General features: G+C 42.6%; 1 protein-coding gene across 2 annotated transcripts; it reads right to left on the minus strand.

Moving 5' to 3' along the window:
- Window positions 1-10,023: 10,023 nt before the first annotated feature.
- LOC102295954 (potassium voltage-gated channel subfamily A member 1) lies at window positions 10,024-15,633 on the minus strand. Of its 2 annotated transcripts, none has more exons than XM_042220652.1 (3): window positions 15,296-15,633; window positions 14,127-14,830; window positions 10,024-11,182 (listed from the first exon to the last, which is right to left on the minus strand). In XM_042220652.1, exons 2-3 carry the CDS (start codon window positions 14,808-14,810, stop codon window positions 10,247-10,249), a joined length of 1,620 nt encoding a protein of 539 aa, XP_042076586.1. In that variant the 5' UTR covers window positions 14,811-14,830; window positions 15,296-15,633; the 3' UTR covers window positions 10,024-10,246. The 2 variants fall into 2 exon arrangements, with proteins under 2 accessions (XP_042076586.1, XP_042076585.1); XM_042220651.1 differs by having other exon boundaries at window positions 14,127-14,872.
- Window positions 15,634-15,921: the final 288 nt, after the last annotated feature.

Genomic DNA, 15,921 nt, shown 5'->3' on the forward strand with positions numbered 1-15,921 from the left:
CCTATTTAAGACAGCAAATATCTTTCAAAATGTTGAACTAGTCCTTTAAAAATACCAACTGATACTTTACATCTGGCAGGCAGTATTTTTATACAGTTCTCTTTACATGTTTATCCTCAGTGCTCTTTTACCTCATTCCCTCTGACATCAGTCACTGTTGATGTTAATATTGTCTATATTATCTAGGGTTTGTATTTTCTTTGTTGTGGTCTGGTGTGTGAAATGACGAATTTTAGGCCAGAAGCTGTTTCAATTTTGTTGTTTGTTTAAATTTACTTGTTATTTTACTCTTACTTATTATTTAAATTTGTTAATTGCTGTAAAATATCATCTTCTGTCCCACTGAACTGCCTTTCATTTCAAATTGAGCTTCATGAACTGCCTCCCTACATCCTTGAGTCTCAATGCAGAGTCACAGGTCCAGATTGTGTGTATACTGTATGTAATAAAATCTTAGAGATTTATTTAAAGTAACTGCACTTCTCTTGTGTTTCCTCTGCTGCTAAAGGAACTTGTGCAATCTGTGGGAGGATTTGCAGTCAAAGGGGGACACGCGTCAGTGTTTGGTGACTAAAGATAGTGGAAAAATCCTGCAGACAAAGATATTACTGAGTGGAAAGATTGCAACACACACATAAGCAGAATGCACACATTACACACGAGGCTGTAATGAGACAAAGACAGAGATACCAACACACTTAATCCTCTCAGTGAAGAGTTAGAGATGGGCGAGGCAGGGGAGAGTGATGGATGGGAGAGGAATCGGTAGGCGGCAGATGGCCAGAAAGACGTCAATCCTTTTCATTCTTCCCAGACAGCATAAGGGCTTTGTGGGTGATTGCAAGCAAGGCTGACGTTAGCTCAGGGACACGTCAGAGAGGAAAGCTGAGCAGAAAGGTGAACCCCCCCCCCCAAAGAGCTTCTGCAAAAACTGAAAATCGAAAACTCTCGTTTAGGTTCGTTAAAATTCGAGTTTGTCTCGATCGACATTTGCGGCTGATGGAGTCCAAAGAAGAAAGCGCTAATCTGCCCTGTGGCATGAGAGAGCTGCCCCTTCAGCGCATGACGTGGGAATATCATGTCGCACCATCTGAAGGGAAACGAGGGTCAGGAATTTAATCACTGCAGCTATCACTGTTCAGAGCAGTTTGTGTGTGAGTGTTGGGGGTTTGGAGGGTCACAAGGAGCATCATCTGCTCCTTTCTATTATCTTCACTCCAGCTCTGTTTCAACATAACATCAGGACAAAAATTTAAGACACAGAAGCCATTTTCACAAACTAGACGAGAAAAACTCTTTTTGCAAAGGAATATATTTAAAGCAGTCAGTATTTAAAATTACAGGTGCTAAAAGGTATTCCTTATAGTATAAACAGAAATACAAAGAATTATATGATTACATTAATCAAAGTATGAATCTTGTAACTATTTTCATGGCTGAGTGCTCTGAGAAATAATGATCTGATATATCATCATGTGGCCTGAAAGTTTTCCAGAGCTCAAGTTGAAGCCCACAGCATCAAAGCCAATTTCTAAAAAGCTGCGTGTGAAAAAAATTACAACATTTCTTTTAAATAAATACATAACAGAGACAGATTTTGTCTTGAACTCTAAACTAATTCCATCTTTCCCTCTTCACATTCTAAATTGTGTTTTTTTTGGTAGCGTAGTATAAAAATAAAAGATAATTTATGCTCTGAGTTCGAGATGGTTTACAAACGTGATGATTTCAAGGTGGAACACATTAATCTGAAGTCTTTCTGGCATATTCTAAATCAGACCCACAAGAAGCAGGAGTGAGCCTGGCAGCCTGGTTTGGTTTTAAAACTCAGTCTGACATCTAGAGGCTGGATCGCTCGGCACATCAGCCTGCAGCTCTGACTCAGAACATTTCTGAGATTTCACAATTTTATCAAAGAACCTGACTCACACTTTGTCCAGTACCATCGCCTCCTGTACACGTGCCTCGTGATGCTTCTGTAAACATGTTTAGACTTGAGCACTCGTCATTACATTTTCCCACAGTCGCTGCACACGGAGTCACGCAGAAGGAATTCGAAAATGCGTGAGTGATAAAATGCGACCTTTGTTGGGTAAGGAAAGATGTATACATGATCATCTGCACTCAGAATACAAACAGGTAACACTATGCCCACATGCTCAAGATAACTTACAAAACCAGCTTTTAAAGTCTGAAATGATTCATGTTCCTTACTTGTTCTATTCAGCTAATACTCGTTACAAAATCAAGGACCCGTATCTCTCTTCTCTCACTGTAATCTTGGCATCTTGATACTTAAGATTGATTGATGATTGAAAAAATATTTCTGAATATATGTTTTCCACATTGTTTGGCCAGAAGACAGTCTGAAATCTGTACGACTGTATGTCATCACACGAGCGCATGCCACAATAGATTACACCAGAAATACTTCTGAAGGAATTTTCTTTTTCTTACGCAGGATCGCAGGGAGTCATTCTGAAGAGGGCACCCTCAGAGGTCGCTCACTGGTGCCTTACTGTAAGAATGTAATGACTTGGCGTCTGGAGACTCCTCCAGAGCTCCTCTTTACTAATTTTAGAGGAAAGACCTTGCATAGTTCACATGCCCTGTCTGTTGTGTGAGATCTGCCACTTACGTAATGTCTTCTGAGACTGACGTATAGAAAGGAATGCACGGCTTCAATGCCTTTTTCTGTGTAAATACTGCCTGTTATCACAAAGGTTTTCTGATTCGACACAGTGTGTACGCTCGCATCAGCTGTTTTCTATTCTTCTCAGATGAGTTTCTGTGTAAGACATTAGCTGATTTCATTGTGCGTCAAATGACCCGTTCACACAAGATTCATTTCATAATGCATACTGATAAAAAAACAAACAAACATAAAGATGAATGGAAACCATGCTGTTTTAGCAGCTGAAACTACCTTTTATGTCCTCTTTAAACTCATACGGGAGTACCTTTTTAAATTTGCTACATCTAAAATGTTCTAATCAGATCTTTATACCATACTTGGTTTAGGGAGGAAGCATTTCCTGCAACGGCACCTGCCGTGCCGTTGCAGGAAATGCAACCTCCTCCAGCTTGTCCTGCAGGCCAGCCGAGAGATATAATCCCTCCAGCGTGTTCTGGGTCTGCCCTGGGGCCTCCTCCCGGTGGGACATGCCCGAACCCCCTCAACTGGCTCCTTTCAATGTGGAGGAGCATGGCTCTCCTCTGAGCCCCTCCCAGATGCCGAACTTCTCACCCTATCTCTAAAACTGGGCATAACCTGTGCGATTTTTGGGCGATTTTTCAGTTGTGCGACTGTTTTGGGGATCGGCCCGAGTTTCGCCTTAATCATGTGTCGTGCATGGTGTAGTATACATGGGGTAACGAGAAGCGATTAACACCTCACGACCAGCTCCCGATCAGCAATCGTATGGTCGCAAGAAAATCAAACCTGTTTGAAATCCTGTCGCCCCTCGTCAGGATATCAATGCAACCTCTCACATCCTCTCACACTGCGCATGCGCAAACACAGAAATGGAAGTAAAAAAGATGGAGTAGCATGGCAGCGCAGTGTTAGAACTTTGGCAAGCTCATCCGAGCCTTTTCGATGTGGTCTAACAAAATCATCTCGACCGCAACAACCGTGAAAAGAGTTGGATGGACACTGCTGCTCAACTGCAGCTGCCTGGTCAATGTTTTTCATTAGCAATTTAGCAAAGTTGATGGTGGTGTCTGTGTGTCTGTGTGAGTGAAAGAGAGAGAGGGTGAGCAAGATGCAGATTTTGTGTTAAGCTTCATGTTATGGACGCACAGTGTGAGCACTCAGGTCGCATCAGAGCATCAGGCCCTGCATCGTGACTCATGAACTTCTAACCCCTGAGATTCAGTCGTACCGTTTGAGCAGGGGCTGAATAACGCAGCTGAAAAAATCCTAGTGTTTGCCCAGCTTAAGAGAATGGCCAGGCAGCCTTCAGAGGAAGCTCATTTCTGCTGCTTGTATCCGCAATCTTGCTCTTTCAGTCACTACCCACAGCTTGTGACCATAGGTGAGGGTAGGACTGGCGGATTGGCGGTGGTAGGATCGACCGGTAAATTGAGAGCTTCGCTTTTACATTCAGCTCTCTCTTCACCCATATCTCATTGTATTATTTTTATTTTTAGTTACTTTCTATTATTGCGATCCTAAGGTTATGTTAAAAGAATAGTCTGAAAAATACAGACCAGGAAAATAATCTAAAACCTAAAAATACCATATAAATGATCTGACCGAGAGGGATCTCTTGTGACCCGAGCCCATGTGTCACAAGTGCTATACAATTAGTTTGTTCTTAATATTGAGCTGCAGCTTAGCATCTATGGAAGACATAACCGGCCAAAATCATAAATAAAACATTATCCAGATGACTTGCTTCTGTATTCATAGGAAAAGTAGTAAAAGTTTGAGGAAAATAAAAACATGGAACAATGCAAAACATAAATAAATAATTAATCAATAACATTTTGATAAATAAAGATAATTCTGTGAATTAATAAGAAAGGAAAAATGCTTGAGAGGCAAGGTGAGGCAGAAATATAAACTTTGTAACATTTTATGACCTGATTCATGTTTCCATTATATTTTTATGTTATTTTGATCTTCTTTTGGTTGCAGTTAACATCACAATCATTGAATTAGATTCTCTGTAAACAGTCTATAACTGATCCACTGATTATTAAGCAGCTGCCTCTTTGTTGCTTTCTGCTGTGACTAAATTTATTCTGTACCCACGTCATGCTTTTAGCTTTATTACAGCCACCCTTCAGTCCCGAAGAGTGTTTGAGACAAAGAACAGATTTTAGATTTACTATAAAGACAAACTGACGTTGCGCAGCGCAGTGTATCAAAGAAAATCAGTGACACAAGGATTATGTTGTGGTAACTACTTCATCCAGAACACCCCGTGACAGAAAGCTGTTCTGCCCCCAGCAAATACCATTTCTGCCACCCACCCCCTCTGCCCTGTATCGGTTACACATAACGCATAAACTGGCTCCGGACCAACTACATGAACTCTGTCTGCACCACTGCCAGCCGATGAGCAAGCTCTTTGTTATCCTCATAAGCATAAGACTGCAGCGCCACATTTCTGCCATAACTCTGACAAATGCAGGGCATCAACACCTTAAACACTCCCGCCACTTTTAGCTGCTCTATAATAGTTTTATCTTCATGGGATATCCAATTTACTCAGACAAATGTGCAGCAAATGGACATGCATTAAAAAGACAAAGTACCGTAGTCTAACCTTTAAGCAATTTAGAATCGCCAACTGACCCACAGTAACCCCACGAACTGCATGTTAGTGGGAGTTTAGGAGTTTAGATTGTGGGAGGATGTCAGAGTACCTGGAGAGATCCCATCCTGATACAGGGAGAACATGCAACTCCACGTATAAAGGCTGCGCAAGCAAAATATGTGAAAAGATTTTAAAATGATTTTGTGAAAAATAAATATTGTTATAGCTAACTTCATTATCTGCACATTTACTCAGCTGGTTCTTCCTGCTCTTGTGCAATCACTCTGTCCTTGCCTCCTTTGCACTGGCAATCATACACAAACACTTTACATTCAGCTATAACATAACAATATAATGTGGTGATAATTATTGTAAGAGCAGGCTGGGAATCCATATTTGATATGAGTATTATTGTATATTTATTTTATTTTATTCTACTGTATATAGTATTTTATTCTATTCTGTACAGTTGTGTACTGTATTTATTCTTATTGTATTCTAATTTTTGCCTCATAACTTTTGCACTGTCCACTTCCTGCTGTGACAAAACAAATTTCCCACGTGTGGGACTAATAAAGGTTATCTTATCTTATCTTATCTTATCTTATTCATATATCATTGGTATGTGAAATCATCGTCATGAATTTCTCGCCCACGCTGTCATCCTCTCTCAGTCTTTGTGCTGTAACCCAAAAGTTAAATGTAACAGGGAAACACAACTTACAAATGAATAAAAGGCATAAACTGCTCCATTTCAATTTATAACAATATTCAGACTGAAAGCAGGGTGCTACTGAACATGAACTGACCAGGATCAGGATCAGTACTGTAAACAAGCAACAGAACAGGAATAGAAATGTTTTAACAAACTAAAATAACAAAGTACATCAGCTCATTTGCTGGTAATACCAGCAGACTAGTGGCTCAGAAAGCTAGAATTAGCTAATAATCTCTAATGATTTAGGCTACAACACCTCTGAGTGAGCGCACTGTAACATCATGACATCAGCAAGACTGCACAGTTTTCATTCTCTCCTGACTCCAAGTTGGCAAAATATAACATTAGAAGAATGTCAATGTCAGAAAATAATACTAACATACATTATCATCACTACTATTACTATAATATTATACTAATATATGTAGTAAAGGGGAAGGTCTATACTAGACCTCAGACCCGCCCCTTTCCTGATGAGTGCCCTTTTCTTGAGGCATTTTTAATTTATTTATTTTTTTTGTAATTTGTGTGTGCATGTGGAGTCCTGCCTTTGCCCCTCAACAGTATCATTTAACTGTTAATCATAATTTTGCTAAATAAAAGGACCTGGCTTGCATCAGTCACATGACCACCATTTACCAATGCTCACCCTCGACAGGAGAGTGCGCTGGTTACGAGCCGGACCAAACTCAGAAAAAGCACGTGCATTTTTTGCCACCTGGGCGGTGGCGACTGTACGACATAGGAGTAGTAGGTTATTATGTACACGTTGGTAAGATGTCTGTGAAGGTTCTCAGTCATCCAGGTCATTGTAGTCAAAGGAGCTTGCAAAGAAAAGCGTCTGGACTTCTTTAAGTTGCTTAAGAGTTTCACCTCTCATCCGAGAAGCTTCTTCAGTTCTAAGGTCAAATGGTGGGGAGTCCCAGATTTAAACATGAGAGGTGAGATGAGAGGTGAAACGTATTTAAGCAACTTAAAGAAGTCCAGAGCTTTTTTTTTTTTTTTTGCCTGTCCCATTTGGTTCTTTAGCCGTCAGAATTGTTGTCTGAAGACCAACAAGGATACCCAATGGATTTACTTTGCCAAATGGATCATCGGCGCTTGCCGTATTGGTCCATTTGATCGACCTTTGTTTTATTATTTATTTTATTTTATTTTCAGTTGTTACAGACGGGACAGACATGAGTGAGGGATAGGAAAGGGAGAAAGAAAGAGGAAGGAAAAGAAAAACAGAAGGGGAGAGGGACAGTGAGAAAGGGGGGGAGAAAAAAATCTCCTGGATCACCTGTTGAGAGAAGAAGAATAGAAAACAAGCAAAAAAAACCAAAGCAACATACTAAACACAACACCATCGCATTAATCTAGCTAAGTGTAAACAGCAGTAAATACTAAATATTCAATGTTGTTGTGCAGCACGCAGGACAGACAGCGCACAATGTGCTTTGAAGTAGCAGCCAAGAAAGGTGTAATTTAAGTCTACGAGCAGTGAACACCCGTGTGCATACCTGTGTGGATCAGCGCGCTTGTATTCAAATGGTTTCCACATGTAATGGTCTGCAAGAGGATGTAGCGAGCCATAGCCCCGTCCCCCAGGGCATGAAGCAGGCATGGAGGAGATCCAGGCCCCAGACATCCAGAGGCCTCAGAGTGCGAGAGCCCAAGGAGGACCACCAGAGGGGCATCCGTGCCACCCTCATGGGAAGGGCTGAGGATCCCCAGACGAGGCGTCACCCAGTAGCCACCGAGCAGAAGCTAGAGGGGGCTGCACCGGCGTGCCCGCCGGCTCTGCCGGCAGCCAGCTGTGCCAGAGTGAACCGAGCCGCAGGCCCAGAGGCCGGAGGCCCGAGGGCCCCCCGCACCCCGGAGGAGGCCTGACCGAGCAACAGGCGCCAGGCCCCGCCAGGTAGCCACCGGGAGTGAGCTGGTACATACCTGAGTGCCCAGCCCCGGACACCAAGAACCACCAATGCACCGACCCCTGAGGGCATCAGTCACCGGCAGGGAGTGTGGTGAGGGGAGATAGGCCTTGGAGGGCCTGGGAGTTCCCAGAGAGGTGGAGTCTAAGACCCGACCTGACATATAGACACAGACAAACAGGCACACACAGACACAAACATGCATTCCCACCCTCATGCACACATATACAAACACTCAGCACTCACCCAACGTAAGGATTGACATAAATGGACATGTACACACAATCACACTCCCCAAACATACTCTATACCCCGGGTCCAGGTACCCTCGCCCCCAGAGGGGGAAACAGAACCCAGACCCAAGAGATGTTACCCTTCCCCCCGGGGTGGAGGCAAGCAGACCGTCCCAGGCTCCGCAGCAGCAGGGAGGCCAATCGGACAGCCAACATCTCCTCCAGCCCCCCCCCGCCCCGATGGCTAGCAGAGAAGCAGACGCTCTTTGCAACTCCTTTGCTACACGTTGGTAAGTTGTGTTGTGGCAACTGACGAATTGAAACAAATAAGCGTGCTGTGTGTGCAACAACATTACCTGTCCTTTATAAGCCAATAGCTGGTCATTAGCTGCCTAGCTCACTGGGTAAGGGTGTCATGGGTCTGTAGCTCTGTCCACCGTTTTAGTGGAACATATTTATTTAAAGTAAGTTACAGGAGCTTTCCCTGCTCTTCTGGAGGGCTTAATTTCACTAAAACTGATCTAACATGCATATCCACATAATTATGGATTTATATTTTATATTTATATATGTATTTTTTATTCTCATTACTTTATTATTATAGACTAGGAATAAATAATAAGAGAAGGATTCTGAATCAGCACCATGATGAAAACTTGTGGCCATAGTACTGTAAACACAGTATTCTGGAGAAGGTATAAAATGTCACTGCATGTGTCTGTCCCTCACCAGATGGATTAAAAAGGGCACAGGTAACAATGACACATGTACCAGTTGTTACATTGCAGAGGTATTCAAGTACAAAAACTATAATAAACACAATTGCAATCTTTTGGTTCTATAACATTTTTCTATCATTACTTTGTCATGGACTAGGTGCAAGACTTGTTAAGTGTAGACAATTAAATAATAGATTAATGCAATAGCAAATTATGCCTAGTTCTCAGATGGACAGCAAGTAGAGAGTGATAGATGAGATGAGGAGATGGAAGGAGGAAGAGAGGTGAAGAGTGAGTCACAGGCAGAGCCTAGTTTATTTCCCACAGTTCTTTTTATTCTTGCCTTATGATTTCAAGCACTGTCACCAATCTTTGCATTTTAATATTATCTCATAGCACTTGTTTAATAAGCTACCATCTCTCCTATGGACTTTTTAACATCTACAGTCTCAAAGCAATAGAGCCCTGTCTTCTAGCACTATCAGCAGCAGGAGCAGCAGCAACCCCTCAACAGCAACATTGTACCCCATCAGGTAAAACATAGACTAAAATAGTCATCGTTTTTTTTATATGGTGCATCCTTTCAGTTCATCCTCTGTACAGAATGCTTTATTCTGATTGGCTGGTTGCTTAATATGTAACGTGTATATAGACTATATAGACAAAAGTCCTGGGCCACCCCTGTTTGCCCATGAAAACCCATTCCACGAAACTCCCAGCACACAGGTTTTGTGCTGATGTTAATGCCAGTACCATGGCTAGTTGCTTGATTTTATATACCTGTGTCAATGGGATTGAATTCAGACAGCTGTAGTCGAATACTGTTTCCATATAATTTAAGACAAGATATTGTAATATTATACACATGACAGCGTACATGTTGACTGGAAAGCTGTACAAATAAAAGTGATTTGGCAGAAAATGAGGAGAAGCAGAATTTAGTGCTAAAGTTTTTTTTTCCAGAAATTATCTGGTTAAAGGAAATTCTAGGTCCATTCATTACAGTCATTCTACATTCATTCTTCCTGTGACCAAAACATGTAAGTAACTGTCATGTCATCTGTGTTTGGTTAAAGAACCAGAGGGGGTGGTTATAATTTAAATCATTTTGCAGCTGGTGGAATATTTGTCATGTGAGATGCACAGAAAATGCTTTGAGGCATCTGGAAACATTTTACTTTTTTCTGTTTATTTACTGAGGAAAACGGATGCTTCGTGAGTAGCTGTGAGTCAAGTATAATCATGCAAAAGCTTCACATATAAAACTATGTTCACATGTCACTGCACTTCTTGGTTTTCATGTCTCCCTCTGCGTGTCCTTTCAGCAGTGTCTTTTTATATCTTGGCTCTGTTTTCTTGATGTGTTGCCATGAGTTTAGCACTCTGCAGTCTGTCAGACCTGAGTGACACGAGATTCCTTAAAGAGGAACCCCATGCCTCTCTGATCCCCATCTACCTGTCCTGCACAAAGGCCTGTCAAAAGAGGCCCATTGATCGGAGGGCAAATAGCCCTGTTCTGCCCATACAGTGGTGCGTAATCCCTCATATATTCAGGCCACTCATCCATTCCATCCTCGTCCTCCTCATCTTCATCATCATCTCCTTCCTTTTCCCAGAGCGATGTGGAGACATGCTGGTACACCCTGGTGTCCTCGCACTCCATCTCTCTGTGGTAAAAGTAGCTGAAGTTGGACACAATGACAGGCACAGGCAAAGAGATGGTGAGCACGCCAGCAATGGCACACATGGAGCCCACTAGCTTTCCCCCAACTGTCCCTGGGCACATATCGCCGTACCCGACTGTAGTCATGGTCACGACTGCCCACCAGAAAGCCTCTGGGATGCTTTTGAAGTTTGTTCCAGAACTGTCCACCTCAGCGAAGTAGACGGCGCTAGAAAAGATTATGACGCCGATGAAGAGGAAGAAGATGAGCAGCGCAAGCTCTCTCAGGCTGGCCTTCAGCGTCTGGCCCAGGATCTGGAGGCCCTTGGAGTGACGAGAGAGCTTGAAGATCCTGAAGACTCTCACTAACCTGATGACTCTGATGAGAGCCAGAGACACGGAGGGCTGCGTACCTTTGTCCTTTGCTAGCTCCGTGCCCACTGTGACAAAATAAGGCATGATGGCGAAGAAGTCTATGATGTTCATGATGTCTTTAAAAAAGTGCATCTTGTTGGGAGCGCTAATGAAGCGCATGATGAGTTCAAATGAGAACCAGCAGATGCAGATTGTCTCTACTATGAAGAATGGGTCCTGGAAGGCAGTGAATCCAGGTGAGACCAAGATGGTGTTGTTTGATATGTTGGGGTGAGGAGCGATGGAGTATTGCTGCAAGATAAATAAGGAAGTAGAAGAGATTAAACTCAAACATTAGATTAAAAGAAACATCAAAGCATATAACCTGCACTGCCCAAAAGATTCAACTTATTTTCACACACTCGTTGGTTTGGAAGAAGAAATAGGAGAATAGAGAGAGAGGAAAGGTAGGGCAGTAGTAAACAGCTCCATGGAGATGATGTTTGCATGAATGTAAACAGAGAGAAATCAAGAAGGACAGAGTAAACATAAGGAGGAAAGTGAGAAGTAGTGATTATTATCAAAGTTTGTCCTCAGCACATTTGAAGTATGACATCTGTCACCAGGATCTTGTGAGATCTCTGATACGGTGCTAAAGTCTCTCTCCTCTCCATTTTCGCTCTCTTAGTTTTAATGCTTTTTTTCTCTCTCACAGACTTTTATAAACCAGTTTCTCTATATTTAAACATAAAACATTCACCTCATGTGACTCAGGATTGTATTACAGCCACCTGACACTTTATTTAACCCAGCTGCTTTTTTTTCTGGGAACAAGGTGCAAGTTTGGAATAACTGGACAGTAGTGTCTTTTAACAACTTATTTAAAGTTACTCTAAGCATTTGATGGCCTTGCAGTACATACTGTGCTCAACTCTATTTCCTATTTCCTGTTAATTAGATACACCTGGCTGAAAATGTCTGGTATAACAAGCCTGCAGTAAATCCTGCTTCCGTCAAGGTCACAATGTTCAGGCTTGGTTTTGATTCAGCTCTACTCTGTGGTGGGTTTGAACTGTATTCTGATAGATGTTTGGTTATCCACTAAAATAACCATTCAGCTCAACCAGCATCTCCCTAATTCCACATCCACCCAAACCAAACACTGTCACCTTGGCGACGGGAGGGTTTACTGCAGTCTGTTCGTCTTAAATTACATTATCTTTAGCTAGGTTGACCTAATAAACTGGAAACAGCATATGTTTCTTGTGTCCTCGTGTGTGCTGCTTTATATATACTTTGAACTGCCTGTGACATTTGCAAAGCAAATTCTAAACAGACACTGCTCAGATTAAGGTGAAATATACTAATGGCAGGTTGAATGATGTTAGTGTCCATCACTTAGATCCAGGCTGTCACATAAAACCAACAACATGCATGGTTCGAGATATTTTTGTTTGTAAGATTTTCCATCTCGTGAGTGACTGATAACGTGGAGATGGCTGTGCATGTATGTTTATGTTGGCTTGCATTGTATCCGAGAGTATTGCAGGCTCTGATCACTTTAGTATGGAAGACAAATCTGCTGGTCAGTTAAGTGGCAGAGCAGGTTCTTAATCAGTTTCGGCTGCTTTGGTGGTAATGGGATGAACAACAGGTGCGCTAGAGGGGCAACAATGAAAGAACCCCCAAAACAAGAATGGTTTGGGAGTTGTGATGGAGGCTACTGACAACTTTTCCACCTCTAATCTTTTCTGTTTCTTTTCATTAGTTTTGCATTTGGCTGTCTCCCAGAACAGTCTCAAGATCATGGAGGAGATTCCAGGAGACATGCAGTTACTTTTGGAGAGCTGGACAGGGCAAAACCATAACCCATAACCCATCAGTGGGACCAGTGTCTGCTCCTTTCTGCAAGGAGGAACAGGAGGAATGCTGCCAGAGCCCTACAAAGTAATCTCCAACAGGCCACTGGTATAAATGTCTCTGACCAAACAATCAGTAACAGACTTTGTGAGGATGGCCTGGGGGCCTGACGTCTTCAAATGGGCCCTGTGCTACTTCTCCACCAGTGGAGCCTGATTAGCATTTGCCATAGAATACCAGACATAACAGATCCACCACTGGAGTCTGGACATGATCTGAGTCTGCAAACAGAATGGCTGAAAATATAAGAAACAAAATGTTACAATGGACCAGTCAAAGTCCAGATGTCAACTTAATTAAAAATCTTGTGGTGAGCCCTTCAAAGAGCTGTGCATAAATGAATTCTTACGACCCGCAATGAAGTGAAGCAACTCTGTAAAGAAAGGGGGCCCAAATTCTTCAGAACTTTCATGGAATATTCATTTATTTTTCTATTTGTTAATTGTTTTGGCAGTTTTTGTCCTCCATACAATTAACATATCTATCTCTGTTTACTGGAGTAACGAGGGAGTGGTGGTGGTGCTTTGGAAGCATGCACGTCTGCTACCTGAACCTCCACAATCCATCTCGTCTCCAGGCTGCCGGAGCACATGCGAGACAAATTTAATTTTGCCGTAGTCATCAGAAAAACCGATCCGTCTCCATCTTTTCCATGCCGTTTTCAGTGTGTAGCCTATGAGTCACTGTGTTTATTAATACGGGCTTTGGTTTATGTGTTGATGGGCTCTTTGGGGTGTCCTTCCTCTATATATAGCACCTTTAGATCTCCGAGGAGTAACCTGAGACAAGCTCATCTCCTTTCCTGCTTTTCATGCTGGCTTCTCTTCGTCTAAGTCCTTCCACTCTCTAGTGCTTCTTCCTACTTTTAAAGCATCCACTTCATCTGAATTAATCAACTAATAAGTAAAACTCTCAAGCCGCTTTATCTGCTCTCTTTTATCCCTCATATTTTTCCACTGGTGGTTTAACTGCTCTCCTCATCTCGTACTTCTTTCCTCTCAGTCTAACTGGATCAGATTAAGTGGCAACTCCAAAAATAATTTCAGCAGATAGTCTCCTTTACTTTCTTTCTTTCCTCAGCCTTTGCTTTCCTCTCCATTTTTCACTCAGTGTTGCTTCAGGAGATAAAAACATTTTCATCTTGTGCTGCAAAGTGACATCTGTCTGCACTTCTTGTGCTTATTTGTTCACCTCATCACTTTCCTGCAGTGTTACGCTGTGTTCTCTAAGCACCCTGTCATCAGCCTACTCCCTCACTCATGCGGTTATTGCAACTGACATAACTTTCCTTGTGCAGCCCTGTGAATACCGGTTTTGTAGATATGAGCATCCTCACCTCCCTACGCTCCTTTTCATTTCTGAACTCAGGCAGGGTCTCCAGGCAGAAGATGAGAATGGAGACCACAATGACCATGACACTGATGATGGCGATGATCCGGGCTCCGCTGGAAGATTCCGGATACTCAAACAGCATCCAGATTTGCTGCTGCCACTTTTTTTCAGGTAGAGGTCTTTCCTCCTCTTTGGCGAAGCCTTCATCCTCTTTGAAGTGGTCGATGATCTCCTCTCCGAGCTCGTAGAACCGCAGCTCCTCCAAGAACATGTCCAGGGGGATGTTGGCGGGCCTCCGCAGCCTCCCACCTGACTGATAGAAGTAGAGGATGGCGTCAAAGCAGATGCGGTTTCTGTCCAAGAAGACTTCATTCCGCAGAGGGTCGAAGTAGCGAATTCGACGCTGGGGGTCACCCAACAGGGAGTCTGGGAACTGAGCGAGGGTGCGCAGCTGGGTCTCATAACGCATCCCTGACACGTTGATGGCCAGACGCTCCGTCAGAGCCCACTGACACCGCCGGCGGTTCTCCCTTCTGGGATGCGCTCTCGGCTCCTTGCTGCTCTCTTTCTCCAACTTGTTCTGCTTGTTTTTGGCCTGCTTATCTTCATCACTGACCTCCTCAGCTTTTTGTTTATCTTTCGTCTCACCTCCACCTCTATCTGTACCTCCCCCCTTATGATTGTCCATGTCTCAGCCTGGAATAGTTCCTTTAAAAAAAAAAAAAAAGTACTTTTTGCTGCTTCTTTGTTCTGCAAGAAGAAAAATGTAAGTTACCTGACAAGTTCACTTCAACAACCTTTACAGATAGTTACAACATCTTAATAACTGTGTATAAAAGGTATATAAAAAATCAATTGTACATTGTAAGTATACATGAGTAAAAATTTATGAATTGATTATTTTACCAAATGTCTTCATTTTTTACATATTTTTCTACTGTTAGACTTTAATGTAACACCAGAAAATGTTACACCTGTACAAGCTTCCCTGAACTGACTTCTAGATTAAATCAAAATGGATTTTAAGATGATTTCATCTGTCTATAATCCATAGACGTCAGAGAAACTGCTGTCAGCTCCACTTTTCTTAAAACATGCTATACAGTGTGTTTGTTTAGATTGATTTCATACTGCATGCACAAATTCCAAGACATGCTGTTAGCGTAAACCCACCTTAGTTGAGCTCCTCCTTTCACCTGCCCTACTGGCAGCTAATGCTTCAAGCTTATGCTTCAAACCCCAGGCGAGTGACCATGACTCTCCTGCTGTTCCTTCACCTCCATGTGCCTTCTGGGCCGACCCATCATCACGCCATCCAGGCAACCCCTCCTGATTCTCCCTTGAGTCACATTTAGGAAGTGAGGGGAGGAGATAGAGGGAGCTTCTTCAGGGGCTGCTGTGGTGTTAATCTGCCACCCTGGGTAAAGTTAAAATTGTTAAGCTTGTTTGTAGGTCACTCACTGTCTGCGCTTGCACCCTTACGCTGTCTCTCGCTCTCAGCATGGGAAATGCTGTTAGGCGGAAATTCAATCTTGGACTTGCTCCTTTTCCAAGAGCACGCTGCCTATTCGCCCACTTTTTCTGACCCCAACAAGCCTCCTTGCTCAAAAATGTCAACCTCTTACAACCCTCAGTCTGTCTTAAACATGCTGTGCATTCTTACATACACTTGTAGCCTGATCTGTACCTGAACTAAGAAGTTTAAAAAGGAGAATAAAAAATAAAATAAGGGAGCAGTGTTTGCACTGATGAACATGATTTACACTCTAGAATCATACACAAACATTTGGTTGGTATTT

The sequence above is a fragment of the Haplochromis burtoni genome, unplaced genomic scaffold, assembly GCF_018398535.1.
Source record: "Haplochromis burtoni strain Fernald_Lab_line unplaced genomic scaffold, NCSU_Asbu1 Contig_52, whole genome shotgun sequence".
Lineage (NCBI taxonomy): Eukaryota > Metazoa > Chordata > Actinopteri > Cichliformes > Cichlidae > Haplochromis > Haplochromis burtoni.

What these genes read in the sequence shown, in the direction of transcription:
- LOC102295954 (XM_042220652.1), bottom strand. Translation starts at nt 14,810, where the DNA reads ATGGACAATCATAAGGGGGGAGGTACAGATAGAGGTGGAGGTGAGACG. An exon ending in ATGAAAAGGAGCGTAGGGAG is followed by an intron (nt 11,183 to 14,126) that starts GTGAGGATGCTC and finishes TTTATCTTGCAG; the next exon opens with CAATACTCCATCGCTCCTCA.